General features: G+C 46.8%; 1 protein-coding gene across 4 annotated transcripts in view; it reads left to right on the top strand.

Moving 5' to 3' along the window:
- The window catches only part of LOC144149208 (band 7 protein AGAP004871-like), a 493,398-nt gene that overhangs the window by 428,894 nt on the left and 45,400 nt on the right, over positions 1-19,104 (top strand). For all 4 annotated transcript variants that reach the window (XM_077680766.1, XM_077680759.1, XM_077680753.1 and 1 more), the window contains 2 exons: positions 7,726-7,798; positions 8,686-8,768. In XM_077680766.1, the coding sequence (XP_077536892.1) occupies positions 7,726-7,798; positions 8,686-8,768 (156 nt within the window). The remainder of the gene's footprint in view (positions 1-7,725; positions 7,799-8,685; positions 8,769-19,104) is intronic.

The raw sequence follows: 19,104 nt of genomic DNA, 5'->3' as shown, positions 1-19,104 counted from the left end.
AACCCACCGGAGGCATCTGGTTGCGGCAAACATCGTGTGAACATTTGCGCTTCAGGCTGTTTCATTTACCTATTTATTAACTATGTCCCTGATTCGCAAATTTCTTCGCTCGCAATATCGTGAGAGTAATTCTGTGATTGGGTGACGCCTGGGTTATACTCGCGCTTTTCGCGGGGAGCCAGTCGCGAGCGGGCGTCGGCCAATCAAGAACTGCTCTTACAAATAGGGCAAGCAGTTTCGTGAACCCGGGGTAATTTTTCTAACCATGTTTAATTTTTTTCCTTAATCAAGGGTCAACGTTAAAACTGACGCTTCACGTTCGAAAATTATATTGTTTTCAAGCACCAAATATAACTTAGCATTTAAAACCCCTAATTCCAGCAACAAGAGCGCGCCAAGCGAATAGAAAATTCCCCGCCGTTTGTTTCCTCCTTAGCAGCATGGGACGAAATTTTGGAAGCATTACGCGGGGTTTTGAAGAAGGAGCGACGTACTTTGCTGTAAGAGAGGACAGGTGGGTGTGGGGTGTGATTCCGCTCCTCACTGACGTGAGCACTACCCTGGATAGCAGGATAACGATTATCCTCGACATGAGAGGCTGATATGTCATCCCACGCCTCGCTAACCCTACTCAACAACAGGAGTGCAGACGATCGGAGGCGCAGAACACAAGCATTTAGTAAGAACCAGCCTTGAACGGGAAATGTTTAAGACGGTTCCTTGGGCTCAGAAGGATTCATCCGCCGAACATGCGAATATGTCACCAAATCGTTTAGACGTGTACTTCGCAAATCAAAATTTCGTCTACGCTTCTAAAGGAACAGCACACGCCCGTTGTACTGCTTAAAAACGCGTCACTAGATTGAAAAACTCCAGAGGCTATTTCTATCTCTATAAATACAAGAGAAATCAGCAGTTCTAGTACGCGTCCATACGGGAGTCAGCCGCCCTCTATACGTAAACCTTCAGCTTTTGGATAGGGTCCGTGTATAAATGCGCTTGCATGCAAGTAATAATCTCGGTAAGACTCCAATTAGACTGCCCCAACGTCACTAACGGTATACTCGAACCGAAATATTGGCAAAGAAAAACTGGAGGCAGCCTCAAACTGAAATAAAAACTTAAAGCTGCAGTTCTTCGCCAGCAAATATTTGCCGCAAAACAGACCCCTGAGAATACAGGACTGGCTCTCCAGAAGAGATATCGTATATACACTAGTTGCACTAGCGCCAACAACTTAAAATTTACACAAAGATTTTTACAATAAACATTACAGTTTATATTGATGCACAACTTGGAGCTTCAAATGTCATGTAGTATACCGGATGCATAGAGGAGAGAATAGGCGCCACATAGCATGAAGATTCAAGGAACTTCAGTTCGTGAAAACGCAGATCACGAAGAAGGCTTAGAGAAGATCTCGTTCTTGTGAGTGCTGCTGCAGGCAAACAGGACATTCCTGCAGAAAGAAAATATAGCTCTGGCGTGGAGAGGGGGACGGAGGGAGAGGCGCGCATGCGCGCGCTATCGCGCAGCTGGCGCAGAGAGGAGGACGGAGGGAGCAGCGCGCTATCGCGCAGCTGGCGTGGAGAGGAGGAGGGAGGGAGTAGCGCGCTATCGCGCAGCTGGCGTGGAGAGGGGGATGAGGAGGAGAGGTGCGGACGCCAACGGACAACGGACAACGGACATAGCCCCGAGCAAAAGATGCTTTGCATCTAAAAGAATCAATCGTACTACCAAAGTTGCGATGTCATTGGCCTAAGCCGTCCCAGCGTATAGCGAAGGTTTTATTGCCGAGAGAGCAAACAAAATTAGATGCAGGTACTCAGGTTTATGAAGTATGTTTTGGGGAGGTTTTTTGCCGAGTTAAATTAATTAAGGACACTATTACAGTCGCGGCCGTAGGCAGAGGCCATGTTCAGGACTCAAAGCACCATCGAAAGTTTTCAAATGAATTACCCGAATATTTATGGCAAGCCTTGGGACGTGTTTGGGCGTCTTTGGACCAAGAGATCATATCACTGTTGAGTGCTATTGTTCGGTGAAATTTTTAAGGCAGCGGAAAGTTGTTATTTGCATCTAAATAACCCGAAGTTGGCACCTTTATAATGCTGAGCTGCCCACTTTACATCACAGGATGAACACATGGGCTTATGTGGCGGGATCTAAGCGCTTATTACTAGCTTTTTTTTGCTTTACTCGTCTGCACCACAATGTCACTGCATTTGTTTCAACGTGAATGCATTCTCATACTCCTGCATAATTTATGTGCTGAATTTTGAATGCCTCAACTGTGAGATCTAAGCAGATCGAGTTTTCCTCGAACTCTCTGGCCCAGGGACAAAAAGGTATATGCTGATGACATCTAGGAACCGGTAATCAAGGTTACGTATTGATTTCCTTGCAGATTCTACTGCATATTTTTAAGGCCAACATTTCCTACGAAATTTTTGTGGGCTAACATTAAGATAATTACTACATCAGAGCTATCAGAGTGACAGAAACCACGATGGCGAAAAAGCAGGCGCCATGTGGCCCCAGTGGCCGCTTTCTAACAAGCGCAGACGTTGAACACAAGTTTTCGGGAATGTTTTTACTTCCTCATATGTTGTTACACAAGCGGCGCTGAGTAGCGGCGCATAGGCGACAATTACTGGGGTCGCTAACGTTGATGTTTAAATAACGTTATGGAATACCAGGACGCTAGAAGGAATGCTTTTTTAGTGTATTGGCTTTGATTTGTTGTTTCCGCATTCAGCTTACAGCAGTAAACACGTAAAAGGCGAACAACAATACGGCGCGTAACCAACTACCTCAGTCCGTAATAAGTAGAAATGGAAGGCATGCAAAAATGAATTAAAGTTCTACATTCAACGCTCCTTGACACGTGGGTGAAACCATGTATGCATCAGTTCTTTAACTATCAAACATGTATGGGATCTTGATGGGGTTGTTTTAGGAACAGACTGTTTTAAAGGTCAGGGTAGGGCACGGTGTAAGATATATTATTATATCTTACACCGTGGGGTAGGGTGGGCTCATTTTCAAGTTGTTGCCACATATTCATGGTACAGGCCTCTGATGTTCTGCAAGTGTCGAATTCCCAACCTATATTTTGTGCATTGTTACGTAATTGACCATTCCTATTATTTCATTATATTACACTTGCTAGTCATGGCGTTCGTTAACTGGTGTACTGCTGATCCTCTCCTGTCATGCTGGTTTTTACTCTACCACTGTAACAACAAGATTACCGCTGTTTTTTTCGAACGAAGAAAAATGATATTGCGGTCCCAAGAGCACATGAATTTCTGATATATTACTAAAGCTGAGCAGCATATGAAGAATGTGAAAAGAACAATGCTACTGCCCTTAAAATTCAATAATTTAAAAGCTGAATTTTCAAAGGTGCGATATTAAGTCACGTGAAATCGAACCCATGAACTATTCGTGAGCATCCACACCTAGAGAATGATGTGGGGTTTTTGAATTCAATTATGCTGCTTTTACTGTCTGAGTGGGAAAGCCCACAGATCTGTTCAAGTAAGGTGGATAGGTGTTTTGCGATCACTACTATAATGTACAGTCACAGCACAACTTTAAAATGCATTCCGGCTAAGCACGAGGTCGCGGGTTCGATTCCCGGCCGCGGCGGCCGCTTTTCTGATGAAGGCGAAAAGCAAAAACGCCCGTGTGTACGAGATTTCGGCGCACGTTAAAGATCCCCAGGTGGTCGAAATTAATCCGGAGCCCTCCACTACGGCGCGCCTCATCGCCTGCGTTGCGTCGGCGCGTTAAACCCTACAATCAGAATCAGAATCAGTAAAATGCATTCCGTCAGCATGTTTGGGACGCAGAGAATGCGTGGTGGCATAGTGTCTTCTTCTATCTACGCGAATGCTTCCAAAGTCTTCGGTTGCTTACCGCCTCACGTCACCAGGCCACAGGGTAGTAAGGCCAGGGGCCTTCCGAGCATGCAAATAAATCAGTTATGAAAGGTTTAGTGCCGGAAACGGGTAGAGAGAATTCAGAAGCACTAATTATGGAAGTTTTCTGAACGTTCGATATCAGTGAAATTAGTATGATATTTTATCCCATCCTCAGCAGTACAAAACGCTGAGAAAACAAGAGCAGTACTTTTTTGGGAAAAAAAAAAAAAAAACAACTCGCTGTTTCACCGAATGTTTACTCTGGCAGTGACCTTATTAACGGAGAGGACAGTGTGAAGGTACCCAGTGTATATTTTGGGATTGCCACGTTGGAACAATCTATAAAAAAATCTGCAGAACTGTTATTGATTGATTGATTGTAGGGTTTAACGCGCCGACGCAACGCAGACGATGAGGCGCGCCGTAGTGGAGGGCTCCGGATTAATTTTGACCACCTGGGGATCTTTAACGTGCGCCGAAATCTCGTACACACGGGCGTTTTTGCTTTTCGCCTCCATCAGAAAAGCGGCCGCCGCGGCCGGGAATCGAACCCGCGACCTCGTGCTCAGCAGCGCAACGCCTTAGCCACTGAGCCACCGCGGCGGGTTGCAGAACTGTTAGCATCATCAATAAATGTAGGCATACATTAGCTGATCGTATTGAACTTTTACTGTATAATTCACTACTTTTACCACAACTTTATTATGCGCACCTGGTCGTGGTACGACAACAAAGACGACCTTAAGCCAGCAAATGCTGGTCCAAAACAAGGTGGTAGGGATAATTGCGAATGTGTCATAAAATTTTCATATGCCCGAACTTTTAAAAAAAATTTTGAAATAATGAAAGTTGACAAATTCTACGAATACCAATTGGCCCAGTTATAACTGGCAGCTACAAAAAACAACAGCTGTTTTTACAAAGGCATAGCAAAATTAAATCAAAATATTGCTGCCTACACCACACGTAACCCAGAAACATGGCACACTCCTTCACCAGACAATAATTAGGACCATCAATTTTTAAGATTCACCTTACCCGAATGATTAACCAGCCTTATAGGTGAGTCAGGCGAAGCCAGTAAACTATCTAAATCGGCATAAAAGGAATATTTTCTGCAGCACGTGTTATATACCTGTTGTATTTTGTCGATTTGAATACATGTATTGCATTTGCGGCATGCGTTTGTTCTTCATTTCATCGCTTATGTTACCCGGTTAAAAGTAACTGTTTGGCACTCAAGTTCTGTTTGCTTGAAGCGTGTTCAAGACTATCTTCTCTCCTTTCTCTTGTCTTTTTGCCCTGTTTGACTCCGTTGCTGCCATAGAGCGGGGAAGCCTGCTGCTCCGCGTAGCTTGTAAAGCTGGTCCGCGTAGCTTGTAAAGCTGCTCCACGTAGCTTGTAAAGCTGCTCCGCGTAGCTTGTCAAGCTACTCCGCGCAGCTCATTGTGGCTGCCCCTTCTCTGTGCCCGTGTATGCGGGAAAATAAGTTGATTTGATTGACTAAAAAAGGCGAAAGTTACTCCACATAACTGGAAGTCATGAATAACCATTCTATCATGCTGCGAATGCGGCTAGCATGTTACTATGCAGCCTCCCTTGAAACCATTAGAGCCGAAGGATTAGGCTCACGGTCTGGAGGCCCAGCTGATGGATACTGTCCGTCCATGTTGCAGATGGGGCGCATTTGAACGCAAATGACAGTTAACATTGTTGCGACGTAAACACGTTTTAAGGAAGAATGACACTTGATATACACTACCCGATAGCGTAGAAGGGATTTCCACAACTAAAAATAAATTTCAACTGGTTGCCAGTGTGGGTACCACGCAAGGAAGGTCACACGAAAGTTTAAGAGATTTAGATATGGCGTGAACCCTGGGCACTTTAGTACTGACGTGTAAAGCAAACCTACTAGTACAATGTGTTTTGATAGTGAAGACAATAGGTATTTTTATTAACGAATTCCCCGTGTTGAATACCTCAACTGGACATAGTATAATAAAAATAGGGTTACTGCCCATCAATGTGCAAATAGCACTGGCTTGGTACCCAATGTGTGGGGACATCCGCTCCAATTGCTGCGTAGACTGAGCCGTCAGAAAATTGTAGAAATTTGGGGGCGATTACCCTCTAATAATAATGATGTAGTTAAAACAGTATCGCACAGCTTATTGTAAGCCCCTGTATAACCCTTCACCATGGTCTGCCGTACATATTCAACGTTCGCGGTCGTCTCAGCTAGACCACCCACTTTGTGGTTTAATGGGGAAATGTTTTTTTTTAATCGGGCTATAAAAAATCTGGCAAGGGTCACCTTGACGTAGGTCGCATAAAACTTGGCATATATTAACTTCTTGAGAATAAAGAAACACGTTAGGTTATATTAAATTACTAATTTTAAGGCAGTTTCGAATCTTGAGAAATTTCAAGCAGTCCATGCACAGTCCGATTGTTTCTCTCAACTTAATTTTTTTTGTTAAAAGACCACCCGTAAAGCATCGTAATTGGTATATGGATGCCTAGTACCGGTTACGACGGTTTAGGAAAATGGGACGGAAACGTACCAGCATGTCTCTGGCGTAGTCAGTCTCGAAACTAAAGCGCGCAAAATGAAGACTGGGATATAACAAAGAAACGACCATATATAAGAGCTACTACATTATCGAACGCGAGTACCGAACTTTTAAGTTCCCTGTATGCGTGTCACTCACTGGGTGAGGGCGATATTGCTCCGTGATGTTGGTCAGCGTGTGCAAGCGACCAGGAATCCATTTTCGTTCATTACATGTGTAAAAATAAACGCATTATGCACTCCTCCCCTGCCCCCCACCCCCCAAGTAAACGTAGCCCATCTTTGAACTTGGGTCTTACCACGAGTGTTGAGAAACGCTCTGCAGGCAGAATATGACGATGAAAGGAGGAATTTTCCCGAACTAAGGTGCTTCGAGCCCACGTCGAACTAGTGCTTCTCCCACTGTGTTTATGGGCACTGGATGACCCTGGCACACTATTCTCCGTCGTCTTCGTTGCTGCTTGTAAAACTGCGAAGTAGCGGCATCCAACAACGAAAAAGTTCATTTAATTCTGCTTGACAGGAGTAGTTATCGAGTTATCGACGTTGCTTTACACTTACAAGTGGTAAGGCACGCACAGGTCGTACGCTTGAGTTCATCGCTCTCGAACTGGCATTGGGAAACTTGCCACACGAAGCTTCAGCCTTCGATAAGGAACCGGCGGGAACAGCGCATGTCACTGCGCATGCATATAGTTTCGCCGGCCCCAACGAGCTTTGCGGATGTAAAGAGACTAACATTAACGAGTTTAAATAGCAGGTGATGGAAGTAGAACGCAGAGGCGCGGAAGAGGCAGATTAGGTGAAGGATGTTGTAAAGGATACTGAGCGCGTTGCGTCATGAATATATGAGCTTATGGCCCTTTTCTCTCCGTCATTGTCCTGTTTCTCTGACTAGTGTACATAGATGACTTGCCTTGAATTTCCGCAAGAGTATTCAGCTCATCTTAGGTTAAACTTTGACGCATGGTCTCAATAACTCAGCTGACATATCAACGTAAAAAAGCCAACACTATATTTAAAATTATCCATCTAAACTACTGGGGTGCGCCCAGAGTCCACGATGTTTTGAAAGCTTGCGAAGAATTGTGTGCGCTATAGTGGCATGTTTCTTTTTTTTACAGCAACTGTATTGCATGTAATGTGCAGTATAAGTACAGGATCAACTCTATGTGTCACCTAACGCATATTTCTTCTTTTTTTGCCTTTGTGTATTTACAGGTCGTCCAAGAGTACGAGCGTGCAGTTATATTTCGTTTAGGAAGACTCCTGCAAGGGGGATCGAAAGGACCCGGTACGACGGCTTTCTGTACACTCTATTACAGCTTACGCTGCCGGCAAGGTTTTTGATGCACAATCTTAAAAAATAAAACGTTGCCCGTCTGGTTCCCCACTATGCATCCGAACATCTTCTAGTTCTTGGACGAGCGGAGCGAATTCGGGGGGGAGGGGGGGGGGGGAACGAGAGCTGGAATTCGGTTTGACTGAAGTGCGTAATCCGCTCTGGGGTAGTGCGTAATGGGAGCGTGTAATTTCGCATCGTGCAATATCCCGGGGCAAGTCACATTTTCGAAACAAATCGTATGCTCAGCCCCGCCTGCCATCGAATTGGCGGCTGCGTTCGAGAAATCATCGATTATTGGCGTCTACTGCGGTGTAGAAAATTCCCACAGCTTCCAAGAGTGTAACAACGGGGTCAATACGAGGCGGAGCAAATTCGCTTGCAACACGGCCCCAACACTTACATGGGCATCCAGGTGTCATTAGGGTGCCTGCGGTTGTTAGCAGAGCCCTTCCCTTCTAAGTTTTTCTTTTTGGATTGGCTGCCACTGCCCACTGCTCTAAGTAGTATTTACAGCTTTTTCTACGCACTTTTCCCCCTCTTATATTGGTGGTGATAGCACACTCGATCATGTACACCCACGGCAGTCGGTTAAAAAATTTCATTTTATTGCCCTAATTAAAGGAAGACATATCAATGTTTCTTGTTGTGGTTGAGAAAAAAAAGATAGCGACAAAAGTGTTGTAAACAGCTACAGAGATATGTGAACTGCGAGTGAGCGCCAAGCGAGTCCGACACGAATGCTTTTTATTTTTCTTTTGAAATCCCTGAATACGGTAGTAGTAGTTCCCTGAGCTCAGGTTCACTCTCCATGTTCTGAAGAATGTTTTACTTTTCAGGCATCTTTTTCATTCTCCCCTGCATCGAAAATTACACCAAGGTTGATCTCAGGACGCTAACCTTTGATGTTCCACCCCAAGAGGTAAGTCCGCACTGCAGTAAGTGCAAACATGTTTGTTTTCGGGAGAAAATAAGTGAAAACGGCAAATATTACTCGAACGTCTTACGTAAGTTGCCAAGAAAGCAGGGCATATTATTGTGTACATCCCCACCCCTGCCCTTATTTAGAATATCGGGGCTGTAATTACTTTCTCTGCTACTTGCGGGCGGCGCCAATATTTTCCTAAAGTAACTTCAAACGTAATTTCATTCTGGGTGATCGCATACAAGCCTATAATTAAAAGGTGCTCGAGTGACGGAGAGGCACCTACATGCGCCTTTAGTTTGTATATGGGACTTTTTGTCCGATATTTATCAAGGGATATTTTGTAGCTGCGTAATTCTTTGCTTCAAATAAGGATTAACGGAAACACAGTTTATCCGCGAATAATCCTTAAAGCTTTGATTCGTTAAGCTCCCTCGATCCAAATTCGCAAATAGCACGCTACTAACATTCTCCTTGAGCACGTTTCAGTATAATTCCCGGGTTCAAGAGGCCCGCCTTGCAGCTACAAGAAACACTGGCAGATTCTCACAGAATGCTGTGACAGAAACCAAAATTCTCCCAGGGCAAAAAACGAACAAAAAAAAACAGACAACGCACAGCAAGCAGCGGTTGATTGCGGTCCTTTACTCTGTTTCTTGTCTGTTCTTTTTTTTTTTTTTTTTTTGCGCTGGGAGAAATATGGATTACCGACTCATCCTCACGCCGGAATCTTCACTCTTTTAGGAAACAACAAGTTTGCCGTAGTACTAAAGTAGGGAAGCAGTTTTTTTGTCTTTTTGTTTTCCTTACCGTAAGGTCGTCCACAATTTCAAGGCGATGGGTAAACGCCACTTGCCTAAAACAACACGGAAGAAATATCTGGCTTGATTAGCATCCCTGGCAGTGGCGGCAAGCGTATGGCTCTCATTAGAGAAACCTTGCTTGTTGTGGAAGTTGCAGTATGTGTTCGAGACGCCTTAGCACCATTCCCGGGTTTGTTTAGCGCAAATGGAAGCACATTGAACAAGCACAGAAACACGCTACATTCGGAAAGTGCGAACAAACTTTACTGGTTTTGCAAATGACCTTCGCTTCATGACATCGGATATGACGTTCACTTCCCTCTGTTAATGACCTTGCATAGACATAACAGTCGAAGGCAAACTCTAACTTGCTGGTCTTTTTAGATGTTTTGGGGATAAATCTACACAACCGCTTAATCAATGCATTGAACAATTAACGCTGGCTGCTTATTGAGGCTAAATGTTTAAATAAGGGCCCATCTCTAAATGGCTTTTTAGTGTTTCCTAAGATTTGCTAAAATCAGATCCTATTATTTCATCATGCCGCCATCCCTATCGCACACACATTGCGTTAACAACGCTGCAGACAGCGGTCGTTTGTATTTTCCTGTACCAACGTGACGGCCCCAACTAAAAAAAAAAAAAGGTCTAATCATTCAATCCCAGCGCTGACTACATTTATTGCAAACTCTTGTTGCACAAATAGCGTCAGAGTCATGTTTATGGAGATTTACATCCAAAGGCACGAACATATTTACTACCTACATTTCACATGCACCACTAACATCCAGGATATTGTTTTATCTATTCGAGGCGAACAAACACGCACACAGAGACAAACAGGCTTGTTACTTTGGAGTAATGCAAGCCGTCGCCGTATTTCGTAAACTTTTCCCTCGTAGCCAAAGCGTGCTCGAACTTCGCGGTGACCTGTTGGCGGTGGTCCAACTGATCGAGAGTCGCCACGTGCAGATCGAATACGCCGGTCTTCTCTATTTTTAAAGCGTCAGCTACGTTGTTAAACGTCGCCTCGGTCAGATCGGCACATAGCGCCGGTAAAGTTTGCCTTTCGTGCAGCCGAAGTTCACCGTCGAGCGCCGCCAAGAGTGCGCGCAGGCTGCACGAGCTGTTGACTGCGTCCACTTAAGCGGCCAGGCGGGCCGAAAGAGTGGTCCGGGCTGCAGCGCACGTTCGTTAGCCGCTTGGTCGCGCTATTGATTCTGCTGCTCCGTGTAGCGTGCAGCCGGCGGTCAAGAGGGTGAATGGTCAGCGCTCCTTTTTGCGCGCTTCAATTTTAATGCGGGCCAAATCACTGCTCCGGGCAGTGCTCTCGCGCTCCGCACGCAGCCGCGAACTTGGCGGCCGCACAAAAGGGGAAAAAGATGGGCCGGCGCAACGGTGTTTCCAGCGCGATAATGTGGGCTCTAGTGTGGGCAACCGAGCCTAATCTCGTTGCCGTCATTAATGCAAATGAGGTTCCTCGTGGGGTGGAGCCCCTCCTGCGCGTCCCGTGTGAAAGAGACCGGCGCACGATAGACTGGCCGACTGCGAGGACCTGGTCATGGGCCGGCTCACGCCCACCGATGGCAACGGGCACCACTTTTTTGCTGCGGAATCACTAAAGCAGTGATCTTTAGAGCGACACGGTGAGCTAGCTCTCCGGGCTTGCAGCGGATGCGAAGTACACGCCGGAGAGCTGGGCGCTGCTGTCTGAAGCCGATCGGGAACATTCGTTGGGTGCGAGAAGCAGAGATGTCGGCTATCTCTTCGTAAGGATGGCCGACCAAGGTCGTAATACGTAGCGTAGCAGAACTGGCTTCCAATTATTTCAAGTTTCGTTTCGCGTCACGGCGTCTCCGCTTAAATCCTTTTCAGACGTTATTTAACACCCGTGGCTGAGTGTTCCCAACCCGAGAGTAATCTAAGGAGGACTGCCCGTCTCTTCGGGGCGTATCAAACTGTAATCCGCGAAGATGACTACAGCGGTAATTTGAAGTTTAGAGCTCCGGCGAGGTTGCTAGTGCACTCGTATAGTCGTTGTCCAACGCTGCTAAATTGCCTAAACTTTCATCCGGGTTATTTATTGCGCACGTTAGGCAAGTGGAATTGAAACGTGTGGAATCATAATCGCTCAATCAAATGGCAAAAGGATAGGTAACGTGATGCAAAATCGTTTTAAAGCTTTCAGTACAAACTAGCATCTATTCTTACAGAAACACGGGCTCATATCTTGAAACCCGAGAAAGGAAGGAAGGAGGTAGAAGGAAGGCAGAAACGTTAACTGGGCAAGAGCCTAGTTTGCTATCCCGCACGTGGGAAAGCGAAAATGGGCAAAAAAAGAGAAATCAGATAAAGGAGAAAGGTTGGAGCATAGAGCACACAGGAATGCCCAGCGTTCGGGCAGTAAAAGTTCTAGTTCAGTAATTGTCCCTGGAGTCCTTCAGTCCTGTGTTAAAGTTCGTCGCCCGCAGGAAGGGTATGAGCTCCTCAGCCGCTTTGTGTGCGGGTGAGAGACAAGGCCAGGGGTACAAATTTTCTCCTCCGAAAAGGGCTGCCGAGAGGCCAGGTTGCACAGTGCTGACGACAGCTTCCTTATTTCGGACGAGCAACGGGGGAACTCACATGAGACGTGGCGTATTGTCTTCGGCGTGCCATATATTCACACTCCTCACTTGTCAAGCAGGATTAAACATTTGTGTACTCCACCCCCCCCCCCCCCAATTTTCTCTTTCTGCGTACGAAATTTCGAGAATTTAGATATTTTAAAATATAGCAAAATTTCAAGACATGCAGAAATTTAACCATCCAGTTGAACCATGTAGCCCAAGACAGAAAGATCGGAGATCCCTGATTAGTGAACGGGCCGTAAATTATAGGGTTTTGTAGTATTTTTATGGAAACATAAATTTTCAGCTTACGGTAAGAGGCACCTCCTCAAAACTAAATATGCAGGGTGTCCTATTAGCCTTCACGTACTAAATTCTAAGCAGACAACAAGAAAAGAAACAAAACACGAATATTCGCGGCGGTGTTAACCCTGCAGGGCACAATTTAACAGGGGCGCGCAAATACCCTTCTCGACGCGCAGTTCAGTCCACCCAGCATGGTTTCCTTCGGAGCCGATATGAGAGTGCTGCGAACTCTTCGCGTGTTGACATTAAAATGTGGCTTTTGTTCAGTGCAGTATTCAGAAAAGATTTATTGTCACTTAGCAATTCAAAGAAAACCTTTAACTAAGACCACACGTCACAAAACATCTATTTACAATACCTACGGGTGTATCAGACACTGACAAGTCTTTAGGTAATTGCGTTATGTACAGGAGGCTAAAAGCCTACAAATAGTACGTTTTACCATGCATAGCTAGCTATTATTAAAAACCTAATTTAGGTTAACTTAAGGCCAAAGATATTCAGCCATGCCCCCATAGTTTGAAAAGCAGTTCTCCCCGCTCGTGTGCTGTGACAAAAGAGCAGAGTACAGTCAGAGGAACTTCGCCTCGACAAGGAAGAGAAGTTCGTTATAAAGCAAGGACGGACCTTCCCCTCGTACGCTAGCTTCTTCGAAAAGGCCACACGCGGCCTGCCGCAAGTGACCTCTAGCGACCAGTGCTCGAAGGTCGCGCCACAAAGCAAAAGCACCCGCCACAATGACCAGGCGCACAAAGCGACACCTAGGACAGCACGATCCGCCTATGTTCCTCCCAATCCATACGAATCTGAATCCGCGGTGCGCAATTCGCCAGAATGTCCGGTACGCAACGCATTTCAGGACCACAAGTTTGCTTTCTCTGAGTGGGAAATTAGGGCGCACTGGGCTACTTTGAGCCTATCACGTGTTGGGTGAACACCTCATCCTAGGGGCCACATGTTATCTCGCAAGTGATAAGAAAGAAGAGGTCAAGGCGCACACCTTGCCTTATTCATTATGTCACGAAAAGGGGCCAGCTAGCGGTAGCCAAAGAGCGCCCATGATGTCGACCACGCGGCCTCCCGAAATATTCGCTCTGGGGCGTACCGCCAAGGGCCTGTGCAAAGCTACATATACCCATAGAACGTTTACATGCATTCAGCCCGTGGCGCGCGGCTCAGAGCTACTCAATCATGAATACCCGCAGCCGTGCACCGAGGTGTACTTTGCCGAAACACGAGCGGGTCGCGCCCCTCCTTGAAGTATCCCCAGCAAAAGCCACGTCGAATCGTGGCATGCGCCTACCGCCTTGAGAATGGGATTTAAGACTGTCCTCTGTAGCCATGGACTTTAATTGAAATACCCATACGTAGGCTACAATGAACTAGCCATACTATTAAAAGTGTTCCTCAAACAGGATTTTTTATGCCTCAAAGTAACATTGTGCTACCGCATACGCTGTGTGTTAAAGCAGCTAAGCTGGTTTGCTTGCAATTAGTTCTCACTAGAATGCTGATTACGTCTCCAAAAGAAATTCAACCACACGCAAAACTCAAATATTCCACATTGGCCTCAGTCGCGAAAACCCCTTTGCCTTTCAGGTAACTTGGCAGGTCACGCGACTAACTGCCATCAGTGGACCTTCTCGGTCATCAGCACTGCCATAAACGCTGTGTGGCATGTGTTTTTACATACATTCGTATTGCATCTCCTTTGGGGGGGGGGGGGGGGGTAGGGGGTGCCACAAGACTGCCCGTAGATTATACAGGACTGGCAAATCAAGGAGGCCTTGAATGCTTACGGATTTCTTGGAATGAATGGATCCTTGAGGCACCCTGTGAAGGCTCTTGGCACTCTAGCGTGAAGGCATCTAAGAGATGGCTACACACCTTTTCTTCCGAAATGAAAGAACGTGACAAAACGTAAATCACCTAGCTGCAGCTAGGTCATTTTGAGAAGAAATGTACAGTCAGAACGATGACACGCTGGCTAACAGAGGGACACAGACAAGGCGCTGTGCCTCGCTTGGCCGGCCACTCTTGTGTACGCTGCATCTTTTGAATGTTATGAAAACGGCAACAGTTTGTAAGAGCTGGGAACTGTGCAAGCTTCCTCACAGAGAATTCCGCTCAGCGTAATGCCATGCGTTGTTTCCTTTTCGGTTTCGTGCGTCACATATGGATGTACTTTTCCCATCGAACAAGTACTCTCCCTCCCTGGTTAAAACGATGGCATTTTACCAGCTTTTTAGTTTGACGGGCCAAATTTACAGTGCATTTTTGTAACCTTTGCGGGTCCGGCACATGTCTTCAGCCATGCCTTCCCCCAACGTGGGTGTTTATTTCAGGCTTACCAGATACCACCATTTGTAGCCATGAGCTCCACAGCAGAAATTCCCTCATTTGAAGTTTGAAGTTTGTTTGTTTGAGCATTTCTAACATACATAAATGCAGGTAAGCGGGGACAAAAAGCGTGTCATGCGACAGCTTGACGGGGTCCCAGTACCCTTGGATACAACAATGCAATGGAAGAAAATTTGTGTACAATTGGAAAACTATTCAACTAAAGTATATACAGATTTTTTTGCCTAAATAACACAAAGTCAAGGGAGTAATTTAAACCTAAAAAAAAAAAACGCGTGTAAAACATATAAGTGTTTGATCTCCTATTTTACTCCTAGTTTATCTCCTAGCCTGTGTATCGACTTACGTAGTGGTAACGTGGAACGCAAGCTGCACGCGGTCTGAATTCCTTGCAATGCGTGGCCCATCCAGACGACGCGTCTCACGACTGTCTCACGATGGGTTTATTTACTGTGACGTAGCGTTGCGCCCACAACACTCATGTGTAATTTTCACTATCCGGCAGCACATGGTGGGCGTTCCACAAAAGTGACGCACAAAAACTGCACCGGAATAGGACATTTACCTTATAGGGCTGCTCACTGGTAGCAAAAAAGGTGGTGGAGGAGGAGGGTGAGAAAGAACGGATGGAAAACAAGTTCGGGTCTGCAAAAATACCAACAGGACTCCTGCTCTAATCTTGATCGGGAACATTAGAAACCCCCACTTCAGTATGAAAGAAACGCCGAATCCACAACTCAGCGTTTCATTCTTACGCCCGCCTCCTCGGGTCAGTTGTAGATATGGCGCAAAACATCTCGTGAACTGTCGCTACAGGACATACGGGTGATGAGTGCCGTCGTGAGCGGCGAAGTGTGCCTGTCAAAAGGCGTCGAGAGGCGATCGCCGATGAAACAATGTCGCAAAAACCACGGTTTACGGGAATACCCCTGAGAGAAAGGGAGACAGAAAGAAACGAAGCGCGAACGACAGTTGTCAGACAAGACGCGTGAGAAGGAGGAGGTAAGGGGGGTGTGAAAGCCGTTCGATTAAAATCTGTAACAAGTCACGAACGTGGGAAAAAAACAAGAGCATGTCACGTGAGAAGGCAGCGCAACGTCTATCCCCACGCACTCTTATCTCGCAGCGCAGATGTGCCACGAGTGAGGAGGGGAAGCAGCCCGGCCCCATGCGTTACGGTTCCGGCAGAGGCCGTGTGAGGTCGTTTCGCCCTGTCGCCGGCGGGACCTCCCTCCTCCGCTGCGCCTCATTCGGCGGCGTCTGACCTGGCTGCTTATCAAAATTTGATCCCTTCTGTCTGCTCAGCCGACGCAGTGGCTGCCTTCCTTGGCGAAGTCTGGCCGGCCGCGGTGTGCGCGCGCGCCTACACGTGTGTGCCCTGCGGATTACCACCACTGCGCTCCCGCGACAAACTCTAGAAAAGCGGCCCGCCGACCGAGGGAGCAAAATGTTCCGAGTAAATATTGCCCCAAAAGTGCTCGCTATCAGTTTTACTCGCTGGTCCAGGTTCCTATTTGAACAGTGCGCGCGCCAGCCACCGACCCGGGGGGCAACAGGGGGGCTCCCAAAGGTATACAGCCATCCCCTTGGCTGATCAGCGCGCTACAGTGATGACAGGAAGGCTTATAATTCTACTAATGGTGCTAATAAATTCACGGCAAGCCAATGGGACGAATGTCGGTGTCCTGAGTGCGGTTGCACAAAAGAGCCACTTGTATTCCACGCGTGCTGCTCTTCACTTACAAAAGTAAATGAAAGAAAACTTTGTTTTCCAGGAGTATGTCGGCTGTCCTTCGTAGTCTTAGGGGACGTTTAAGCCTAAATGCTGAATCGTGGTGTTTTCGTCCCCTAATTCCGTTCACATATGGGGCGAAACCCAGCTTGCGTCGCCATTCCTTACCAAGCATGCAAAACTCGCAGTACTGCAGTAAAGGTCATGGCCACGCTCAACCAATTGGTGACAGGGTCAAGAGTTTAAAAATTACCAGGCCGCATAGCTGTGACAACTTATGGAATGCTGAAAGCATTACGCGGGACTTTGATTGAGGAGGAGAACATATTTTTGTATCCGACGTAGTAGCTGTTCCCCCGCATGATGGGCGGGCATCGCTCCTTATGCGGGACACCCGCAGATGCAGTATACAAGTAAAGACCACAAAACATTCGTTATAAGCAAAGACAGGGATGAAGTGAATTTTATTGTTTCCAAAGTACCCTTAGTTCTGAGCTCCTTCTTGGGAAGCCGTGGCCATAATTCAGATAAAAACCTGTTGCGTAAAAAGGCAGATGGACGCGTGCTTTGTACGTGGATGGAGTGACAGACCACTGCCTGTGGTGGGCTGTCACGGCGCGTTGCAAGCATGGCCCATAGCCATGTCTCTACACGGCTACGGCGGGAATGGAGTCAGCATCGGTAGGCCATCTTGCGGAAACACTTTCTCAACGCGCCGCTCGTTCGACAGGGCTGGCGCTGCGAATATCGCTCGTTCCGAAAACTCTGCAGAAGTGGAAGGCGAGACTCTTTCTAATGCGGAGGCCACCAATAGGCGGAATCCGCAGAGAATTCACAGAAAATAACTCACGCCGTGTTGCAGGAATTTTGAGGTTGGTGCTAAGGGGATATACAAGAGCATTCTCGCCTGGCACGCCGAAACGTTAAAACGGGAAAATTTATCCTTTACACTCATGACTATCGAAAGTGACATTTACGTGGATTGTCTTTATTTTAGAGTGAAAGATGTTGGGCAAGGTGTTAAGTGAATGGCGTTGCGAATAGCGAACGTCTTACGTATGCTACACAATGGCTCAACGATTCGCCATAATTTTGGTATAACATGTATTTATTCGTTGCGAATAAATGAGACGATGACTGTGGCCATCGATAAGCTATTCACAAGAACTGGCGCTACTCACCAGGAAAGAGGTCAGTCTCAAGGCTCACATAGAGGGCTGTCTACAAACGAAAGCTCAACAATCTATTTTAGGTAACGCTCGTGCTGTGCTTACATTGCGCATTCATATTTCTCAGATGCGCACGGAGTCCTGCCTTTTATTTTTTTTAAACCCGCATCCTCCGCCGGTTCTTCCGCACATTAAGCAAATGTTTCGCTCTCATTGGGAGGTTTTGAAGCGGATAGCTTTCACTTGGACTCGTGAGCTGGGTTCGTGGTACCATGTAATTCATTTAGTTCAGGATCTGTGGCGGATAGCGGTTAAAAGAGGAAAGGAACGCCAATAGTGATTGTTTCGAATAGCTTTGATGGCCCGCAAGTCGGCTATGCTGTAATCCTCAGCCTACGGGATCTCAACCCTTCATGAAGCTTCGGGCAAAGATGATAGAACGAAAAAGGGCGCCCGCAAATCACAGCCGAGCACACAAATTGTCGAAACGCCATTGGTAGTTGTTCCCAGCGCCATCATTTGAACCCCACTACAGACTGTTATTCAAAGCAGTTCACTGCGAGAAGGAACGCTGAAACACGGTGAGTTGTATTTGTGGCTTTCCAAATGACGCCTGGGTTGTGTAGAAATGACAAATAAAAAATTGATTAGTCCTGTTGCATCCGGGAAGGCGTATCCAATCCGAGCTCCGTCGCTTCCGACATACGTGTGGTAGCGTGGTGAAGTAAGCGGCCAGCCAATGTTGCTGCCTCGAAAAAGACGAGAAGCCGAAGGCAAACGTAACTTGTTTACTTCATTGCGAGAGATGAGCCGAAGCCAAAGAACAATGCCCCGATGGGTGAGGTTACAGTACAGGACTCGAGCAGAGTGACAGCATTGATTCACTGCTCCAACAGGAATGAACTACAGCGCTTGGAGGTGTCTTATTTATACCCAAAGCGCCAACGGTCAAAACAAGCGTTCCCTCTAGATTGTGCACCCGACACGAACGGCACAGACACACACAACACTCTTTTCAGAGTTTATGAGCAGTCGGTAGTAGCGGCGCACGCCGAGTCCGAGAGAGGGGAGAGAGGAGGCCTTCGTAACAGCTTCCGCGTCCTTCGGGCAGGTTGAAGCCTGCCTCGTCTGCCAACGCCGGTTTGAATCACGCCGATAGCGAGGCGCCAGAGATCCAAACGTGTAGCGACGCGTTTGAATTGTCAGCTGCAAGCGTGAGTCACCGACAGGGTGGCCTGCTTGAAAGGCGCACGTAGTGGAGGCTTCGCCGCACAGCCCAGGAGTATTGAACAAAGCCCTGCGGCGGGCTGATGTTCGTAACAGTCCGTTCTAACGAATCAAATGGCATACTCCGCA

This window comes from Haemaphysalis longicornis, unplaced genomic scaffold (genome assembly GCF_048455015.1).
Source record: "Haemaphysalis longicornis isolate Haplotype H1 unplaced genomic scaffold, Haemaphysalis longicornis Haplotype H1 scaffold_1, whole genome shotgun sequence".
Taxonomy (NCBI): domain Eukaryota; kingdom Metazoa; phylum Arthropoda; class Arachnida; order Ixodida; family Ixodidae; genus Haemaphysalis; species Haemaphysalis longicornis.
This window is presented reverse-complemented; position numbering and strand designations above follow the sequence as displayed.